General features: G+C 36.8%; 3 protein-coding genes across 4 annotated transcripts; 1 reads left to right on the plus strand and 2 right to left on the minus strand.

Annotated features, from left to right (window-relative positions):
• Window positions 1-4,634: 4,634 nt before the first annotated feature.
• Window positions 4,635-11,217, minus strand: LOC18027349 (beta-galactosidase 9). 2 transcript variants are annotated; one of them, XM_006410351.2, is made up of 19 exons: window positions 10,964-11,217; window positions 10,718-10,813; window positions 10,522-10,634; window positions 10,369-10,435; window positions 10,168-10,260; window positions 9,813-9,956; window positions 9,472-9,560; window positions 9,131-9,236; window positions 8,385-8,472; window positions 8,168-8,289; window positions 7,633-7,809; window positions 7,175-7,407; window positions 6,862-6,977; window positions 6,567-6,664; window positions 6,376-6,486; window positions 6,127-6,237; window positions 5,801-6,009; window positions 5,382-5,730; window positions 4,635-5,084 (listed from the first exon to the last, which is right to left on the minus strand). In XM_006410351.2, exons 1-19 carry the CDS (start codon window positions 11,177-11,179, stop codon window positions 4,935-4,937), a joined length of 2,688 nt encoding a protein of 895 aa, XP_006410414.1. In that variant the 5' UTR covers window positions 11,180-11,217; the 3' UTR covers window positions 4,635-4,934. The 2 variants fall into 2 exon arrangements, with proteins under 2 accessions (XP_006410414.1, XP_024016758.1); XM_024160990.1 differs by having other exon boundaries at window positions 10,369-10,424; window positions 10,964-11,128.
• Window positions 11,218-15,582: 4,365 nt separating this feature from the next.
• Window positions 15,583-16,705, plus strand: LOC18027350. Its single transcript, XM_024148348.1, is given in 3 exon segments — window positions 15,583-15,975; window positions 16,183-16,299; window positions 16,301-16,705. Coding segments are annotated over 3 exon segments (915 nt in total).
• A 300-nt stretch (window positions 16,706-17,005) lies between these two features.
• LOC18027351 (probable inorganic phosphate transporter 1-5) lies at window positions 17,006-19,947 on the minus strand. The gene is made up of 3 exons (XM_006410353.2): window positions 19,644-19,947; window positions 18,593-19,065; window positions 17,006-18,009 (listed from the first exon to the last, which is right to left on the minus strand). Exons 1-3 carry the CDS (start codon window positions 19,945-19,947, stop codon window positions 17,155-17,157), a joined length of 1,632 nt encoding a protein of 543 aa, XP_006410416.1. The 3' UTR covers window positions 17,006-17,154.
• Window positions 19,948-21,272: the final 1,325 nt, after the last annotated feature.

Below are 21,272 nucleotides of genomic sequence, written 5' to 3' on the forward strand. Positions count from 1 at the left end.
TATGGCTTCTTTCCATTTTAGCCAATCTGTTCGATGTGTACACTGTGTTATTGACGTGGGTTCTAGATCCTCTTGTGTGAGCGCAACATCAAGTGCTACTTTGTATGCAAAGAGTGCATTTAAGTCGACTTCTTTTCGATTCCATTGTATTCCGGACATATTGTAATTGATGGAGATCTCATTGTTATCTTCTGAACCTGGAGATTCGGCGTCCCGAACTTCCATTGAGGGTTCATTAGATTGAGTCTCAGCCGCGGCTATGTCTGATATTGCAGGAATCCCCGTTTCGGTTATTGCACCTTTCTTTGATTTCCGAGGATTCTTATCTTTGGAACCGAGAGGTCTGCCCCGTTTGAGACGTGGTGCAGACTCTGTAGCAACTTGGGTCTGTCCCGTTGGGACAGCTATTCGTACTGGTGCATTACAAGCTGGGATGTACGATTTGGTTACTTTGGTCGGGTCAGCAAAGGAATCTGGCAATTGATTAGCTAGCTTTTGATAATGAATAATCTTTTGGATCTCTGAATCACATTCTAGAGTCCGAGGATCTTGCCAATTTAATGATGTTTGATTCCATGAAAGATCTTTGACCAGCTTGTTTGTCTCACCACCTAAAGAGGGATATACCGATTCATCGAATTGGCAATCCGCATATCTGGCCTTGAAGAGATCTCCAGTGGTTGGCTCGAGATATCTTATGATGGTGGGAGAGTCAAAACCAACATATATTCCCATCCTTCTTTGAGGTCCCATTTTGGTTCGATGTGGTGGAGCAATGGGTACATATACTGAACACCCAAATGTTTTGAGATGGGAGATGTCTGGCTCATGACCCGAGAGTAGTTGGGATGGGGAATATTTGTGTTCACTAGATGGCCGGATGCGTATGAGTTCAGCAGCATGTAATACTGCATGTCCCCATGCTGAGGCCGGGAGCTTTGATCTCATGAGTAATGGTCGGGCTATCCATTGAATGCGTTTAATGAATGATTCAGCCAATCCATTTTGAGTATGGACATGTGCTACAGGATGTTCCACGGTTACCCCCATGGCCATACAGTAGTCATTAAACGCTTGTGAGGTAAATTCACCAGCATTGTCAAGGCGGATAGTCTTTAGTGGGAAGTCAGGGAAATGGGCCCGCAATTTTAAGATTTGGGCCAAGAACCTAGCGAAGGCTTGGTTCCGAGAGGACAAGAGACAAACATATGACCAACGGGTCGATGCGTCTATAAGGACCATGAAGTACTGGAATGGTCCGGAAGATGGATGTATAGGTCCACAGATATCGCCCTGGATTCTTTCTAGGAAATGAAGTGTTTGTTTAGAGATTTTAACTGGTGAAGGCCGAGTGATCAATTTGCCTTGAGAACAAGCTGTGCATATGAGGTGTTGAGGATAAGCTCGGTTTTCTTTGAGGGTATGCCCTTGAGAGTTTTGAATTAGTTTACGCATCATATTTGCACCGGGATGACCGAGCCGGTCGTGCCAAATAGTATAATCAGTAAACCGGGCTTTGAGAGTGGTATTAGCTTCAATCATACTGACTTTAGCATGGTAAAGTCCAGTAGAGAGCGCGGGTATGGTTTCGAGGATTTGTTTATGGCCGTCTACGGTTTTAGTGACTAGGAGGGATTCTTTGTTCCCTTGACCTTGGGTTTCTATGTGGAAACCATTCTGTCTTATATCCTTGAAGCTCAGAAGATTTCTCTTCGAACTAGGAGAATATAGAGCATCTGGTATTTCAAGTTGTGTGCCATTTGATAGCAACACATAGGCATGGCCATATCCTTCGATAAGGTTTGAGGGACCCGCGATGGTGCTAATATTTGCGGTTTGATAGGTTAGGTTTATGAAGTAACTTTTGTTTCTTAAGATAGTGTGGCTGGATCCACTTTCTACGACTATGGTTTCCATTTGCTGGTATGCTTCATTATGAATAGAAGATAGAATTCAGTATTGAGGAATTCAGAAAATGTGATAAATCATAAAGTAAAGCAGTGTCTGAGAATAAAGGCAAATGGAAAAAAAAAATGAAACAAATCCCAAAATGAAAAAAATAAAGAACAAAATCAAATTGTATCAGAGTTTCAGATGATTGAATTAATCGAGGAGATCAGCTGTTTCATAGTCCATGGGGTCGGTCTGCTCGTTTGTGGTGTTCTCATCATCAAGGAGGTCGTCACCTTCCAGGTTAGCAGCATCGACTGGCTGAGTCATGTTGGCTTCAGCAGGAGCTTTTCCGTACTTCTGGTATAGATCGCAGTGGATCTTGGGGGTGCGACATTGCTTTGTTGGGTGGTTGAACATCCCACATCTGGTACAAGCAGAGTGATCGGGGTTGGTGTGGCGGGTCGGCTTGGTGATGCCTCGACCACGACCAGGACCATAACTGAGGTTAGGTCGGTTGCCACGACCATGTCCGCGTCCACGTCTTCCACGTCCATGTCCTCGGCCATTACCACGTCCATTACCACGTCCACGGCGGTGATTTGAGGATCTATCGGGTTGAACATGGTAGGACTCTTGACGAGAAGCTGGGACAGGAGCCGATCCCGGGGGCCTCATAGCGCTGTTCCTCATAAGCAGCTGGTTATTCTTCTCAGCGAGGAGAAGACAGGACAACAAGTCTTCGTACAATGTGTGTTTCATTGCACGGTATTGTTGTTGGAGCACAACATTCTCTGTGCTGAATGTGGATAATGTTTTCTCGAGGAGATCATTATCTGTCACATCCTCGCCACAGAGTTTCCGGATGGCAACAATACGAAAGAGTTCGTTGTTGTAATCATCTACGGATTTGTAGTCCTGGAACCGAAGGTTCTTCCAGTCGAAATCTGCCTGAGGCAACTGGACCATTTTCTGATGGTCATATCGCTTTTTCAGCGCTTACCACAATTCAAGTGGATTCTCAAGAGTGAGATATTGCTGCTTAAGGCTCGGGGCCAGATGATGGCGTATGTGACATATCGCCTGAGACTGTCCCTTACGGGATGCGGTGTTACCGTCGGTAATACACGCATCGAGTTCTTTCGATGCGAGGAACAAGCGCATGTCTAGGGCCCACTCGAGGTAGTTATCCCCGGAGACGTGAAGGGCCTCGAATTCACATTTCTGAATGTTTGACATCTGAAACATGAGATTGATTTTGTTAGGGATTGTTTTGAGAAAATTTTGAATGCTGATGATGAAACTTTCTATTTTGAGAATATTTCTATTTTAGGAAAGTTTCTAAATTTGGAAAGTTTCTAATTTGGGTAATTTTCTAAATGAGGAAAGTTTCTATGTCGGGAAAATTTCTATATGAGGAAAGTTTTTATATGAGGAAACTTTCTATGAGAGGGAACTTTCTCGGAAATAGTAAATTTTAAAGGGTATGGTTTTAGTTACCCCGAACATGATGTCGGTTTAATAGCTGTGATTTAATCGGTTAAAGCCGAATATAATTTCGGTTAATGAGAACCAGGTTTAGCCGGTTTTAGGCGGTTTAAGAGGAACCCTAGGGGAGCCGAATATGATTAGGGTTTTATCTAGGGTTTTAACGGTTTGGAAAACATATTTTGGATGTGATTTCGAGATCTATAGGATCTGTGGTCGATGGTTTTAATAATTTCACAAGGACAACAAAGAAATCACGTGAAAAAGGACTAGGGTTTAAGCATTATGACTTACGATTTTGAAGATTACAAAATCGTGAATCAAGCTTAGGATTTAGGGTTGATTTTCTTAGTTTATTCAATCAAGTGTTTCAAGCAAGAGAATCAACAATCAAAATAAGCTGCAACAAGCTTATTAAACATGAAGACAATCGAATAGGTTTATGCCATAAACATGGCCAAAAACGGTTGTTAGGTTTTTGTAGATTAGGGTTTTATAAAACGAGTTTAAAACCTTTGAACATGCATAAACTTGTAATTTAAACAATCAATCAACAAGTTATCAATCAATCATCAGAGTATCAAACACTTTCAATCAATTAGAGATCGATAGGGTTTTGAAGTGTTTAAACAACAGGTTCTATGGCTCTCAGTTTTAGAAGATACTTTTTCCACCTTTGGATTTCTGACAGGCTAATGAAACTGGGAGCTAATAGACCTCATTTAGCCGCTACAAATTCCAAGGATTGATCACCAAAACTGGAGAAGCTGCTGGTTGAAGAAGGAAAAACTCGGATCTGGTTTTTTTTTTCGGTTGATCGTCGTGTACTGTAAGTGTGCGTGAGGGCGCGTCCGACGTTGGATCGACAAACGGTTTTCACCAGTAGATTCGTCTCGTCGAGGGCTTCGATTTGATATGTAGATCGTCTTCTGGTTCCTCACGGTTTGGAAGATATGCGTCTTTTAAGTTTCGACTTGCTTTTAGGGTTTTGGTGGTAGCCGGATTTATTAGGGTTTTTCGCTCAGAGAGTCTTATCGTGCTGATAACGTGTTGTGAAAACTTCTTAGAAACTTTATTAATCACTGGAATGTATATATAGAGTACATAGGGAATTTAGGTTAAGTACAATACCCTGATGGGCCTAATGGGCCGGTATAAGAGTCCATATATGATATGTGTTATAACAAGTTGTGTTTTTTTTTTCTTTCCAAAATGAATATATAGTATATAATGTGTAACGCAGAGACAAACATAAATATGTGCAACTAAAACAAGAGATCTAAATCATGACATCAACTTTGAGAGTTGTCGAACATTCACAAACAACAAACTGTACAAGCAGAACATCAAAGATGGTTTCTAGTTTACTTGTTTCAAGTAGAGATTGAATACAACCATGAGGAATATCAAACCCAACTGTTCATCTCTGAAAGATAAAGATCAACGTAAAAAGCTTGTGATGAGGTATGTTCTCCTTACTAGTTATCAACTCCGGTCTTCTTCAAGATGTTATAATCATGAGAAAAAAGGACAGTTGTTCATCGTTCTGAGACGCTTCACGCTGTCTTAAAACCTAAGTGCCTCGTGTCCTGAGACGGCGAACATCGCGCCATAACCGCTAACGTCTTTAAAGTTCCGCTACATGGGTCACTACGAAATGCAGTATTTGACACTTCGATGAAGCAGCTGTTGCGTCCTTGACAAGCCTGCATAAGTGAACAATGACATTTTTTTTATAGATAATCCACATAAGTCATCTTTCACAACTGTTACGAACCAAATTTTTGAGCTACAAAATTTGTAACCACAATTTGTCTAGTAGCTTCCTTAGGAAATTAAGATCATCATAGGGTCTACTTCGGGTTATCAAACTGCAGTTAGTGATTCTGTCACCGGTTTTTTATGTTCATTCATATGTTTGTATTGGTAACGAATGTTTCACACAGATTTATGCTTCAAAGACACTTTACTTTCTTTTCTTTTTTCGATGATATAAGTTTTACCTCAGAGACGATTGATAACGATTTGGATGCATGGCATTTCCCGGTAGAAAACTTCTCGCAGCTACCTCTTGGAGTTCCATAGCTAGCAAATTCAATGGAGGATATTACATGCCCTTCTTCACAACGAAGATGCACTTCTGGTGCCACACTGTTTATCGACATCGTTCCGTTCTTGAAATCTGGTGTGGACCATTTCCGCAGAGGTGGATAATGCGATTCCGAGACTTGACCGCACAGAATCGCAGCAGTAACGGTCTTAACCGAAATCTTAAATGGGTTTCCCCCGGTTTCTTCAAAGAGCACGAGTAGATTGCTCGATGGCTTTAACCACGAACGTGGTACATGGTATCTGCACAAATGATATTAGGTCAGTATCATGGAATTTAATAGTAACTCCCGAGTTATCACATACACACTACCTGGTTTGTGTAGGCTTTCCACAATTTGTTGTACACTTATCTGAATTGTAGGCTCCACGATAATCACAGGTTCTGTCACATCCATCCTTTTGGGAAATGATATTCCAGTACCTTCCAATATGGTGTCCATTGACCCAAGCTTGTCCCTTTCCCATACTTTCCAGATCAAGAACAACAGGATCTGTTCCGCCTGGGGTGTCGAAGTATGTCTAGTTCAATAAGGAGAAAAAAAGGAACGATGATCGGTTGACTTGTGTTAGATGGTAGTAAAAGATCTCATTGTTTCGAAGAAACGAGAAATCTAAATGTCGACATGTTTCACCTACCTTGTACCACATAAAGATCGAAGGTGAAGATTCGGTCTCCAAGGTACTCCACTCAGCTTTTTCATTGTGTTCAACAGTATATATTTTCTCAGCCTCACCCTTTAATCCCACCTACACAACAAACCCCAAACACTCAGATGCTTCCACAATGATCTTCAGATTTCAGATAAGGGAGAAGAAAGAAAAAATTAGCCACAAAGTTCATCTATTTAGTTCTCTTATAAAAGCCATATACACCTTTAACTACACCTGATAGGTCCATGACGATTTTGAAAGGTCCACATCTCCATTCTTGAATCCAGTAAGCTTTGCTTTGCCTCTAAAACCAGCTCCATCCTTCTCCAAAAAAGCACCATAATTCTGTGCCATGACGTCAAATGATCATAATTAGCTGTAAGAAAAAAAAGTGAAAGGAGAAAAATAGGCAGTAGAATTTTTACCTGTAAACCAACTGTTTGAGTCAACAGAAGTAAATCATTGTTTCCCTGCACAAAACGCACAGGTTGCTCTGCCTTCACCCAGTGACCAACAATACTGCCTTTATTTCCATTAACCAGGAGGAAGAAGTTAGCGAAAGACGATAGAAAATAATTTCTAAGACTTCTCATTTCATGAAAGCAAAGTAACCTTCTTGTATTATACACAACGAACCACAAGAGACATCACACACGCAATACAGGACCAGTGCATTTGTACAATCACGGATATGCATGACACAGGACGAAGTGTTATTACCTGATAGTTGTTTGTTAACAAAGACACGCAACACATCCCTCATGCTATCAATAGACACTGTTGGGTTAGCTCCATTTGTCTTCCAGAACGAGATATCATCCTCAGATACGCTTATTCTACAAGGTTGAGAAAGAAGGAAGCCCATTACATATAAGAGAAAAAGAACTCGTAAATGTCATATCACGGTACTAAATTCCTCTAGAATACTGAACTGGCAAGAGAAAAAACATACAATTTCGGATAACTCAGTCAAATTTTGATGACTGTATCACTTGTTAGTTAGATCATTAAATATAAAACTCTGCACAGCTACCTTGTCCTATGCCACAAGTAATCAGACTGGTCTTTTGTAACATTCAAATGCTCCAATAATCCTTGGAAAGTGAAATTGTTTTCACCCCATATGCCAATAGGCTCTTTCAGAGCCATCCATGATTTTGAGATATAAGAAACATTATCCTTCCTCACGTCATTGTGCAGTATAGAGAAACTACCTAAAGGAGACCTAGCAGAATCAACCGTTTTAACAGAAGTTTGTGCTCCTACCTGCTCAAGAACAGACAAAAACGAGAATCTTAAGAAGCATCTTGGAAGACCGAAAAAGTGGCAACTGTAATTGCCTGATTGGATGTGCTAAAGGAACTGACAGACTAGTGGACTAAATTTAAGAAAGACAGACAGCCTACACACAAAAAAAACTTTCAGAATTGCACAGCACAAGCAATAACCAGTAATGTGAATTTACAATACCGGTAAAAACGAAAATCAAACCTTGGCAGTGTTGAAGGCGACATGTCGGCAGTCTGGCAATATACTCACTGACCAAGGTGGTAAAGTATATGATTGGCCATTAAATTTCACATATGCGGATTTATGCTCATCAATGTTTGCGAGAAATGCAGCGCATAACTTTCCTCCAGTCTCACCATTTCCACGATAGATGTGTGCCTGGACTTTGTGTTATATACAAGTCAGAATCTGGAATCTTCAGCATATATAATACTAAACCTCATATTCATTCTGAAAGGAAAACAAAACAACAGCCCCAGTATTTTGTTCAGTACATAATTCATCTTTACACATACATTTAAAATAGAATTACATTCTGAAACACCCGATAAATGGCAATGAAGACTGTACTTTTATCCAAACCAAGCGAAACTTTTGACAGCTAAAGTAATGTAAGAATCAAACCGGCAGGAAATTTATCTAACAGCACACGTCTATAATAACCTAGAAAGAAGAGTGAGCTCTACTAGTAGTAATGTAAGTAGAAGTAACAAGGATTACAGAGTAGGAAGCACACCTCCTGATTTGATCCCAGTTTTCTGTATTGAGGTGCATCTGCGGCAACGAGGGCAGTTTCACAAAGTTTTATGGCAGCATGAAGATCCTTTAGATGCCCCCACTTGGGCTCGCTCCTCAAACCTTAGGAAATGAACAACATAATTTCATTAGAAAAATCAGTAATTATATTTTTTTTTCTTAGCAATCTGTTTTCTTGATAGCCTTCTTGCACCCACCATATTCATCAAGAGGAGCATCATAATCGTAGCTTGTAATATAGAAAGGACCACCAGAAGTTCGACCAAAGTTTGTTCCACCAAAATACTGCATCCGTAAAACAGACTCATCAATATATGCAGCACAAGCAGATTGAAAATATCGAGTGTTTATCATAGACCTTCTATAATCTTAGACTATCTAGTTGGGCATAAACAATTACGCAAGTTGCGTGATTATCTCATACATACCTCGCCTTGAGAGCTCTAAGGAGAGATCTATAGTAAATACTATGGCTTACTAAAACCTAGTTTCTCAACTCAAGCAGAGCAGTGCCTACAATGAAATGAAAAAGGCAATTGCCTAAGGCCACATCTTATATATTAAGTTTAGAGGCCACGTTTACAAGTGCATTATAGTTTCTTTGGTTATTTGTCTGGTGCATATGTTTATTTTGTTCAATTTCGATCCTCAGAAGTATAAACTTTTTTCACCAATTTATCTTAATACTACTGTACATTTGATTAGTGATTTTTTATATAACATCATTAAAAGGGCTATATGTTAAATTTAGTCTAAGGCCTCTAAAATGCGAGGCACGGCACCAAACTCAAGGAAGAAACCGATAGAATAATCATTTTTGTTTCTGAATATCATTTGGAACCAGCCATAAAGAAATACGAAACAGCAAGATGATAACGCAAATGAACTTGGGCTCTAGAAATGGAAAAGAGAAAAAAAAAATGCTGTTGTGTAATTACTGTACCATGTAATAATTTTGAAAGCTTCCTCCGCGCTGATAAAATCTTGCGACTGCAAATGCAAGATCTTCAGCAGGTCTGTGAGGCAAACTTCCACCCCACTTCGTGTACCTTCAAAAAATCAACTTAACATACTCAGTTGATTCAAATACCTCCAATGAAGATAAGAAAAACGACATTACTCTCTTATTAGAATCCACAACAAACACACACACACAAAAAAAGAGAGAATTAAGGCCACCTGTTACATCGGCCTTGAAACAAAAATTTCTAGGAAGCAGATCTTTGATTATAGAAAAGCTTTGTTAGAAGACTGCATGAAAAAAATGAAAAAAAAAAAACATACCATCCATCCCAATCCTCCGTCCAAAGTACCGGCTTCGTCTTTGAATTTGGTTTAAAACCATCACAGTAGTATCCGTTGCATGCATCAATCTGAGACAAAAAGAGATGAACAGACGTCAAAAATAAAGGATAATTTTCAAAAACAGGAATCAATCTTTATGAATCGATAACTAAACCCTTTTTTAAGTTCCAAAGTAAATCAATGGAAAAACTGGTGACGAAGTCATTATCAACGACCACAGATCGGTAAGAACTGGGCATCTCAATCACATTATAGACATTCCAAGAAAATCTCTATTAAAAAACATCAGTCTGGCACAAAAATGAAGTTAGCAACATTACAATATTCTCTGGAGCATCCGTTTGCTTGCACATAACCCACGGAACTCCAGCGCCAAGCCCTAGAGCCATGCTAGCTGCCCATTTGACGTAATCCTTTCCTTTCTGCCCGTATGATTTCTCAACATCCCCGTATTCATTCTCAATCTGTGTACAAAAATTTGTCAGTCCATAAAATTCCCATTCAACAAGCTGCAATAATTGTACAGACATTCCATTAAGAGGGCCGGTCAGTCCGAGGCAAGATAGCTTGGCAAACAAAGTTTGCCAGAGACTGTCACCAAGACTATAAAAAGAGAGAAAGCTCACTGATTTGAAAAAACAAAGTTTAGAAAGAGAAAAAAAAATCTCATATGACCTGCAGCATGATTATGGGACCGCCTTGCCAACAAAACAGCTTTGCTTCTCGCATCAAATCCACAATCTTCGTTACAAACTTCTGCATCTCCTTCTGGGAAATAGCAAACAGAAATATTTGATTATATAAGAAGATAACAGAACTTAAAAGGTACAGTAATAAAGGAAATGTGGAAACGAGCCATGCGAATGAAAAATGTACCTTAAAAGGTTCATTGTCTGTTCGAAACTCTATGCCGGGAACATCACGCAGCCACACTGGGAACCCCCTTAACAAGAATTGAAGCAAAAGAAATAAAGAGAGCTGAACATAAAACAAAAAGGCTAGGCACCAATGGCTGTGAGAAGACAGTACCCGAAGTTCCACTCTGCACAAACGTAAGGACCTATGCGTAGATGTAGATAGAGACCACTTGATCCAACAAGCTTCACAAATTTGACAAGGTCGTATCTTCCTTCAAAGTTATACTGAACAAAACCAATAGAAAAGAAACATCAAAATTCCCAGTTTTAACTGGAGAGAGATAGCACAAAGAGAAAATTTGGCTAACCTGACCCTTTACAGGCTCGTGCCCGTTCCAGAACACATAAGTTTGAATCACATCAGCACCACCGTCTTTGCTCTTTGTAATGAGATCAGGCCACATCTGAAACCAATTTCATGATTATGAAGGATCCCAACAAAAATTCAATAGCAATCAATCAGTCACTGAAGAAATAGCAATTCTTCTAGAGCAGCATTTTCAACAAAACAATCAATTACAGAAAACAAAAGGGTCTGTGAAAGCGATAGTCACTTCAGGAGTGGCGCGAGGGTAGTGAATTCCAGCAGAGACGAACATGCGCCGTTTTCCGGCGACGATTAGAGCCCTGTGGTCGTAGCTGACATTGAAAGGTTCAAAGAAACTTCCCGAGACAATTGGAAAAATCACAAGTAAAGCGAAAATTTGTGGCAATATCCGCCATTGCAGCGAAGAAATTCGTGTTGAGTCGGCCATTGAAGTAAAGCTCATCAAAGGAGCGAGAGGCTAAAATGACGTAATCCAGAAAAAAGTTGACTCAAACGCCATAATTCTAAAATGAATTTTATTTTGATTTTTTTTTAATAAAAAAAATTGTGGAAAATCTTTCTTTCTCCTTATTATCTCTTATAATTACAATAAAACTAGGATCATATCCACTTTTTTTTAGACCCACCCACTAACATATTTTATTTTTTATTTATTAATTATCTAAATTTTCTCAATCTTCTCCAACAATTTTTTTTATTTTTTTAATTCTTTTTTTTAATTATTCTTAAAAAATCATCAAAATTACATCTTCATCATCCAAACTTTTCCTCTTCATCCTCTGCAATCAGTTTCTTATCTTTATCCCTTCTCCTCACCACCATTGTTAAAACTTCAAAACCCAATTATGTTTTTATTTGGAGATTTAGAGATTTCACAATTTAGGGATTAATATACCAACATTGTTTGTTCATTATGCAAATCGGGTTAGTAACCCAGATTTATGTGACAATTAGGTTTTTTCATAGGTAATCTATCGAATATAGTTGTTGAATCGTAGTGATTCTTAGGAAGATTGGAATAAAACCCGAGTTCATCACCAAATCTGCAGAGGAAGACAACTGGTACGAATGGTACAACTAAGAGATATATGACAACTAGTACAACTGATACAACTATGAGATAGAGGACAACTGGTACAAATAGATATAACTAAGACAACTTAAATAATTGCTGATTGAAAATACTTTTATTATAATTGCAAATCGGGTTGGTAATCTAGTTTTATGTGACGATTAGGTATTTGCATGGATAATTTCTTAAATATAGTTGTTGAATCATAGTGATTCTTAGGTAAATTATAATTATACCTGAGTTCATCACCAAATCTGTAGAGAATGACAACTGATACGAATGGTACAACTAAGAGATAAGAGAACAACTAATATAACTAGTACAACTGTGAGATACAAGATAACTAGTACAAATGGATAGTACTAAGACAGTTTGAATAATTGTTAATTGGAAAATTTTTATTATATTTTCAAGAAATGAACATCAGCCACACAAACAATTCAATAGATTTTATATCATTTAATACCTCAAATTTGGAATAGATAGCTTATTCGATATTAGTAGATAAAATACTGTATGTAAGAATATTGCGATATATGAAACTAAACAGCTTTGGAGTAGATAATTTATATGGAGAATGAATTGCACACATAAATAAAACTAAGTGGAGTATTTCTGATAATATACAAGAATTGTTTGTCTTACTGCTGAATTACACCAAAACAAAAATAAAAAAAATGGGCTTTATTCTCCAAAAAACGTTGCTGAAAGACGAAAAATGGATAATAAATTAGATAAGTGGTTTCAGAGCAAAAGTAGCATGTAAACTTAATTTGTGTATGTTTTCGGGTTTGTTTTATCCGAAAAGATTTTATTTTAGCTAAAAAATTACATTTTAGCTGAGAAATATTCATTCTGGATATCCACATTATTCATTTTAGCAGAGAAAATCTTTTCCAATAAGGATAAACAATGTACAGTTAGACACGTATATACAATTATCTGTAACTATTTAATTTAAAAACAAGGTACAGCTAAATGAACGATTCAACTTATTTTAGTCTTAGAGTGTACAAGAGTATTTTGAAGTTATTTGTATTTTGGATTTCTTGGATTTCTTAGATTTCTTAGATTTCTTGCATTACTATTTATTTTGGAGTTATTTATATTTTGAATTTTTTGAATTTCTTTGATTTCTTTGATTTCTTGCATTAATATTTTTAATTTCTTCAGGACAACTAGGTGCAACTTGGTGCAATTACGTAATGAATTTCTCCAGAGCAACTAAGTGCAACTAGGTACAATTACCTTATGAATTTTTCTAGGACAACTAGGTGCAACTCGGGACAACTATATTTTAATTGTAATGTTAATACATTTTTTCTAGTTGTTCCTTAATATAAATTATTTTTTTGTAGTTGTCCACATTACTTTCGACTACTGAAGTCTATTTACAATATTTTCATACTAAAATTTATGCAAAATCATAATTAAGTACAAATATAGAAGTTTCATGATCTAACTTCTATGGTACAACTAAGTACAACTATGGACAACTAAGTATAACTATTCACATCCACGAAGTTGTATAAGGTTGTCCTTATTTGTCCAGTTGTCTTTTGCTTATTCACATCTACGAAGCTAGAGAACATGTGCCCCGACAAAAATAGACATGTGCGCAGTCAAAATACCACGTGCGCCGTCAATTTTATACATAGTTGTACCCAGTTGTCCGGTTGTCCAAAATTTTTCATAGTTGTCCTTTGACGATTTTAGCATTTTTCCAGTTGTCCTGAAATATAAATTATTATTTTGTAGTTGTCCACATGATTTTCGACTATTGCAGTTCATTTACAAGGTTTTCATAACACAAATTATGCAAAATCATGTATTTGCATCTTTTCCATCAAAAGATTGTTAACATTATGAAAGTTTTCCTTGTATCATAAGGGATATTTTTTGATATGAAACCAATAATATTTATTAGGAAAATGATAATTTTATTTTATCCATGTTATTAATATTGTTCCTTATAGTTTAAGACATGTTTGCATTTCTTAAGTATATTTTTCTTTATATATTATTAATTTTAAAAAGATTAAGGAGTTGCATAAAGTTATCCTTACTTGTCCAGTTGTCCCTTCCTTATTCACTTCCACAAAATTGCATATAGTTGTACATACATGTCCAGTTGTACCTTGTTTATTTCTATTCATAAAGCATTTTCAGCCAAAAATGAAATCTTCTAGACTAGATTGATTTTCCTAAGTGTCGAGATGTTTGTCAAAGTAACACATACACCTATGTGCACAATCAATTTTTCTACATAATTGTACCTAATTGTCCAGTTGTCTGAAAATCTTAATAATTGTTTTTTGAGATTTTAGCGTTTACATTGATTTTCAACCATTAATTTTTATTTACGAGGTTTTCATATTACAAGTTATGTAAAATCATATATTTTTTCTTTTTTGTTTCATAACATGATTAACAACATAACATAGATGAAATAAGTTATATGCTCCAAATATGAGATAGTAAATGATATAACATAGATGAAATTTCTTGAAATCTATTAAAATGTTTGTGTGGCTGATGTTCATTATCTCATAAACATAGAATAAAAAAAATACTCAGTTAACAATTATTCCAGTTGTCTTCTATCTATGAGTTGTACCATTTGTACCAGTTGTCCTCTACCTCTTAGTTATACCATTTGTACCAGTTGTCCTCTATCTCTTAGTTGTACCATTTGTACCAGTTGCCCTCCTCTGCAAATTTGGTAATGAACTCGGATTTCAATTCTAAACTACCTAAAAATCACTATGATTTAACAACTAAACTTGACAAATTACCAATGTAAAGATCTAATCTTCATATAAAACTTGTTTCCCAACCGAATCTGGTTACCAAAACAAGCAAATTTTGCAAATTCAATCTCTAAATTTTGAAATCCCTAAATTCTGAAATAAGAACAATCTACCCAGTTTTAAAGCTTCAACAATGGCAGAATAAAAAAGAGTTAAGAACAATGAATTGATTGCAGCAGAAGAGGAGGAAGAGGAAGAGGAAGAGGAGGATGAGAAGGTTCAACAACAAGAATGAGATTTAGCAGATTTGAGGTTGAAGAAGAAGAGAAAAATTAGAAAGAAAATCATATTTTTATTAATTTTCGTTTTAATTTTAATATATTAATTATGAATTTATTTAAATATTAATTTTGGGTAAAATTAAAGATGCCACAACATTATTTTATTAAGGGCAAAATCAAAATTGCATATACATTATGGCATCTAGACTCCTTTATAGCACAATAGATTTTTCTTTTCTAAATTATGGCATATTGGCCATTGATTCTCATCAAAGTCACACAGAGTTTTCCTTTCTCAGTATCTAGGAAGAAGACGAAATGCCACAAACACAAGCAAGCTTCTTAATCATTGTTTTCGGATGATACCCATGTACTTCTAATAAATGTTAAATTTCCCCAGGAAGTATATAAAAAGTCAGCATAACCCCATAGATTTAGTAAATACTATCTGTAAATCGTTTTACACGTTTGAATATTGATCTGACGCATTAACCCTCAAGCGAAAAAAGGAAATAGTGTCTCAACAACGAACCTCACGTCGTCGTTTCAAGTCTATCTCGGACTACTTTGTTCGATGAGCCTTGGGATAAAAGGAAACTTTCTATAATTTCCTTTTCTATAATATCTGTGGTAAACTATCTTTCTCACTCGCTTTTCATATTCTGATTCTCCAAAACTTCCGAGAAAAACCCTAAGCTAGTTGCCTCTTTCCAAATTCATTCTCTACGAAAATCAACGAAACATGAAGATGATGAAGAATGTTGCAATTGCAACAGAGAGATCTAGTTCTGATCTTGACCGTTCTGTGTGTGCTGCACTTAAGGCCGCTAATGCAAACAGCATCGATGGCGATGAGAGATGCTTCGATATCCTCCGTTACTTGAAGAGCTTGAATCTCTCTGTCAAAGATCTTTGCAACTCCAAAGAGATAATTCTTTTGGAGAGTCTGAGAAAACATGAAAACCCTAAGCTTCGAATGGGTGTTGACGTCTTGTTCAAGTCCTGGTTTAAAACTCTTTATTGGAGCGGAAGAGACCTTCCTTCTTCTACTTGCAGCAAAGATGTTCCCTTGAGTCTGAAGAAACCAAAGACTGGGTTTTTGAGGTTGAAGAAGAATAAAGATGAGAAATCTCAGGCTCTTGAAACCGAAGAAAGTACTTTTCAGACACAGAAAGAAACTTCTTGTCCATCCTTGAAGACTGTAAGGGACAATACTTGCATATCTATTCAAAGCAAGGTTCGTGTAACGCAAAAGAAACTTGGCTCTGTTCACTCAAGATTGAAGAAGACAGAAGATCAGAGATATCATGAGACCAAAGAGACGAAACAAAATTTGAAAAAGGCAGATGATGTTCGCAAGGCGAAGAAGCAATCAGCTCTACCGGTGAAACTTTCTAAAAACCCTAAATCTGAGGCTCATGAAGCAGAAGAGATTAAGAAAATTTTGAAGAAGCCTGACGCTTTGCAAGTCTGTTTCAACAACATCAAGGCCTCTCCCGATGAAAAAGCAGCCGCCTCTGAAAGTTTCTGGCAACCCTAAATATTGTCCAGCCGTGAAGAGGAACGAAACATAGATGTTGGAGCTATTTGAAATAGCGAAGAAATCAGCAGATGTGGCCAACGCAAAGGGACTTCTCGCGGCTAAAGCAGAGACATCAATCTGTGTAGATACTCTCTCTTTGCTCATCGGGTTCCCCATCAGCTCTACAGCTCCTGAAACAAGGCGGATCATGGAGAGGCTTGCATGTCTCACAAAGCACAAAGACCGCAAAATCTGCAATTCTGCATCAGCACTTCTTCACCATTGGAGGCAGAGCATCAGAGATGAACAACTCAAAGATGCACGTAGAACTCATGGATACTAGTGTCAAAAGATAAACTTAGTATAGGCTTGTGACTAGACCACAACGACGGTCAGAGGGGGGTCAAGCGACACCCTTTACATTTTTAATATTCATGTTTAACTTCTTGTAATGTTACCCATATAACATAACGATAGTATATTTTTTTGCGTTCTCGCATTGTATCCACTTAAATGATCTTTGTTGAATTAGATAAGATTTTTTTTTTTACCGAAAAGTTATAAATAGGGAAAAATATCCATGTAACATAACTTTTTTTTGGGTAGACTATGATATATAATTTCTTCTTTAGATTTGGTTCTTCAAAAAGTTGGGAAAGAGGAAACAGAGATGTGTATGAACACAGAAACATAGGCTCGTTGATGGAGACAAATAGAAGACTCAAAATTAGAATCTTTATTCAAGGCACTCCTTGTATCGAGTAATTACAAGGCACAAAAAGAAGCAAAAAATCAAACCGGGACTGTTCTACCGGTATTAGCTACGCCCATCTCCGCCGCATCGCCGCCGATTTGCTCCTCATCCTCTCTCGAAAGCTCTTCGAGAGACTTCCCTTTCGATTCCGGAACCAACAGAGTGAAAACAATCCCCAAGAAATTAACACCACCAAGCATCAACAGCGAATTCCTAACTCCGATCCCCGGCGGATAACCAGCATCAGTCTTCTCCGGATCCGAGCTCTGCGCCGCGTAAAGAAACCCAAAAGCTCCAACAATCGCTCCCGCCTTACCAGACGCCGCCGATATCCCATGACAAGTAGATCGAAGCCTCGCCGGAAAAATCTCAGCAGGGACAACAAACGTCGTCGCATTAGGCCCGAAATTCGCGAAGAACATAGTCAACGAATACATGACCAAAAAACCGATTCGATTGTCTCTACGCCTCCAGTGATCGTAAGGGATGGCGAGAGCGAGCATGAAGACGGTCATGAAGATGAATCCCATCAATTGGATGAAGAATCGGCCGAGGTAATCGATGAACGCGACGGTGAACCAGTAACCGGGGACGGTGCCGCAGAGAGCGATTAGGGTTTGAGCTCTGGAGACGGTGAAGAGCTCGTGGATTGCGTTCATGGTCTCGGCGGCGGGAATCCATCCGATGGCGGAGTAAATGTCCTTTTGGAAGAGGTTGCTGCTGTAATAGGCGATGTCGAGGAGGAACCACGTCGTGGTTGTGCCGATGAGGTGGAGGCCGTGACGGCGAGCGAATTCTCTGGAGAATAAGCCGAAGGAGTTTGGTTTTGATGAAGAAGATGATGGATTTGACTCTACTTCTACTTCTCCTGCTATTATATCCACTTGAAGCACCTGTTTGTATAAATAAACATATTGTAGACCTCTTTAATTGTGGAAACTAAAATGAATTTCAAAAATTAAATGACATGAATAATAAATTTTCGATTATTAGTCTTCAAGATCAAGTAGTATAATTGCTTTTGTTTTAGACTTTTTAGTGTATGACTTTGGTTATTTTCATTGTTAATTCAGTCGTTAAAAACTTATGGAATATCACATAGCATAAAGTCATGATTTTCAAAAGATTTTATGATCGATACATTTGTAGATTAAATTATTTTTCATAAATAATCATATACTAAATAATTTACGGAATTAGGATTTTGCCACGATTCCTCAGGTTTTTAGACTTTTAGTAATAAGAAAATAAAATATCAGTACATGGGAATCACAAATATAACAGAAATTTAACGAAATCATACTTTATGTTAGTTTCATATAACGTTCGTAGTTTAATTCCATAATTAGCATTTTCTTTTACTAATCAATAGTTGAGTAAGAGAGGAAAAAAATAATTAAATCAGCTTTGTGAAGTTCAAAACATCATGTATAAATAAAAATGAAAAATGGTTAGACTAAGTAGTATAGGACGTACCTTAGACATATCGGCGGCGGCTTGTTTGGTATTCCGAGCAACAAGAGCGGTATACCGAGCGGTTTCAGGCATCTTCATACGCCAATAATAAGTTAGCAACGCAGGGATAGCTCCAAACATGAGCACAATCCGCCACACGTAATCCGCCTCCGGTACAGTGGACCTAACCGGATCAACCTCATAGGTTGGTGCGTCAAACGCGTGGTCAAACGCACTTGAGACGACGAGTGACACGATTCCTCCGGCCAAGATTCCAAAGCCTTGCATAGCGAAAACTGCGGCTATAAATGCGCCACGTGTTTTCTTGTTGGCATATTCCGACATGATGGTGGCTGAGAGTGGGTAGTCGCCGCCTATGCCGAAACCGAGCCAGAACCGGAAGAAACAGAGCGTGGCCATCACTCCGTTAGCCGAGTGACCAAATGATAGACCCGACCCAAGCGAACAGAGTACCATGACCATCAAGGTAATACCTATAATGAGTATTTCAATAATTCAAAAAAGTTATATTAAAAACTTATTACAATAGAAACTCTATAAATTAATATTCGATAAATTAATAAACACTATAAATTAATAATTTTTCATAGTCCTAAATTTGATCATTTTAAAATATAACACAATTCCATAAGATAATAACAAAATTTCTATGTAAATATATGGTCCCTTTAATATCATAAACTAATAATTATCATAAACAAAATCTGATTTAAACATATACATGAGATAATCTACTAAAATACGAGTATAGTGATGTTTTTTATTCATTTTAAATCAAAATCTTTTTGAAATTCATTTTAAATTTTAGAAAGATCTTTTTTAAAATTATAAAATCTTTTTTAAAATGAAGAAGAAATAAAAAAATATTTTTTTTTTGAAAACTATAAATTAATAACTTTATAAATTAATAAAATATCAAAGTCTCAACATTATTAATTTATAGAGTTTTTACTGTATATAGTTTTAAATTCAAAATTTGTAGTGTATTATTATTTTTCTTGGAACTAATGGAACATTTTTTCTAGGCCAAAGAAAGAATAGCAAATGTTACCGTAAACTTTCTTGCGGCCAAGTTTGTCACCGAGCCAACCGAAGAAGAGCTGGCCAGCGAGGGTACCGCAAAAGGCGACACCATTAACAGCGGCAGCAACGTTTGGAGGGAGCGTTCCAGGCTTCTTGGAGCCATCAACATGATAGTATATGCGGCCAAGTAGCTTTATGACGAGAGAGATGCTAAAGAGATCGTAAGCATCAGTGAAAAAACCCATACCCGCGATTACAATCGCTGTGAAATGGTACATCTGCGTTTTGGCCGCATCCAAAGCGTTCAAAACTTCTTTCCCTTTCTTTGCCATTTTTATTTTTTCCTTTCTGTTGTTTACTTACCTGAGATACACACTAATATATAGTCAAGATATGAGATAACAAGTGCAGTTTTCTATGCAAAAAATTAGATGCAGGTTATAATTAATTTTTCAAAGGTCATCTTTTTGGAAAAACAAAAAAAAAAAGTAAAACAAGAAATGGAAAAGTATGTGTGAGGCGAAGAACATCCTTTTTGAAACGTGAGGAATCCATCTACTTAATTAAGCTTGGTTTTGTTTTTCTTCTTAAACTAATAATTTTACTCCAAGTTAAGACCCTAAAAATTTAATGGTTTCAAAATTTTTTTTAAAAAAACGTAAATACAGAATTTAAACAAAACATTAAAATAACGACGTTGACGTATACATACATGCAGGCATATGGAAAGAGGATGGAACCTTAGTCAAGTTAAGACCCTAAAAATTTAATGGTTTCAAAATTTTTTTTAAAAAAACGTAAATACAGAATTTAAACAAAACATTAAAATAACGACGTTGACGTATACATACATGCAGGCATATGGAAAGAGGATGGAACCTTAGTCAAGTTAAGACTGGTGTATCCTTCTGCTGAACTGGAGACTGACGAGAAATTTTAGGAGGGTTCTGGTATTTATAAAAAAAATAGAAACGAAAGGAACATTTTGAAGAATCTACAAGAATATACCTTACAAAACTATAAATTAAATTTGCTTTTTGTAGTCATTATATTAACGTGGGACTCCGTAAATACTATTCGTCTTTTTTATGAGGTCAATTGCTTCTCTTGGATGTTCAACATACATAATTCGTTTTTTAAGTGGTCTGGGAAAACGAAACAATTTATTATTTTCTCCTGATTTATGTATGTTCGTTCAGCCTCGGGATTTGAATCAACACTACTAACTAAATTCCAACTCATACATCATGCATACATCACCTAGTGACCAAGTTTCAATCAAATTGTTATTATTCAAATGTTGAATTGCTGCTCGAGACAGAAAATCGATTGTTTAGAAGTTGGATGTATTTTTTTTTATCATTGTCATGATGATTGATACATATTATAAATCAGTCAAATTTGATCTATTATAAAAAATGTATGTTTTTATTGAAATACAGCAGTATATGTAGAGCAGTAGAGATGTTTTAGAAAATCGATTTGAATACCTATATCATCAAAGTATATTTATATCTTCTATTATACATTATGAAAAAATTTCATAATTAAGCATGTTTAAGTTGAATTTTGTTTTTAAGATGTCTTTTCTATCAGGAAGTGATTTTAGATATTGTGTGAATGATGATAAAATCAGAAGAATATCCCATGGTTAATT

The sequence above is a fragment of the Eutrema salsugineum genome, unplaced genomic scaffold (assembly GCF_000478725.1).
Source record: "Eutrema salsugineum unplaced genomic scaffold, Eutsalg1_0 scaffold_10, whole genome shotgun sequence".
In the NCBI taxonomy this organism is placed as follows: Eukaryota; Viridiplantae; Streptophyta; class Magnoliopsida; order Brassicales; family Brassicaceae; genus Eutrema; species Eutrema salsugineum.

What these genes read in the sequence shown, in the direction of transcription:
- LOC18027351 (XM_006410353.2), bottom strand. Translation starts at nt 19,947, where the DNA reads ATGGCAAAGAAAGGGAAAGAAGTTTTGAACGCTTTGGATGCGGCCAAA. An exon ending in TGGCCGCAAGAAAGTTTACG is followed by an intron (nt 19,066 to 19,643) that starts GTAACATTTGCT and finishes TACTCATTATAG; the next exon opens with GTATTACCTTGATGGTCATG. An exon ending in CCGCCGCCGATATGTCTAAG is followed by an intron (nt 18,010 to 18,592) that starts GTACGTCCTATA and finishes TTATACAAACAG; the next exon opens with GTGCTTCAAGTGGATATAAT.
- LOC18027349 (XM_006410351.2), bottom strand. Translation starts at nt 11,179, where the DNA reads ATGAGCTTTACTTCAATGGCCGACTCAACACGAATTTCTTCGCTGCAA. An exon ending in ACGGAGGATTGGGATGGATG is followed by an intron (nt 9,237 to 9,471) that starts GTATGTTTTTTT and finishes GATTTTTTGAAG; the next exon opens with GTACACGAAGTGGGGTGGAA. An exon ending in GGAAAGCCTACACAAACCAG is followed by an intron (nt 5,731 to 5,800) that starts GTAGTGTGTATG and finishes TCATTTGTGCAG; the next exon opens with ATACCATGTACCACGTTCGT.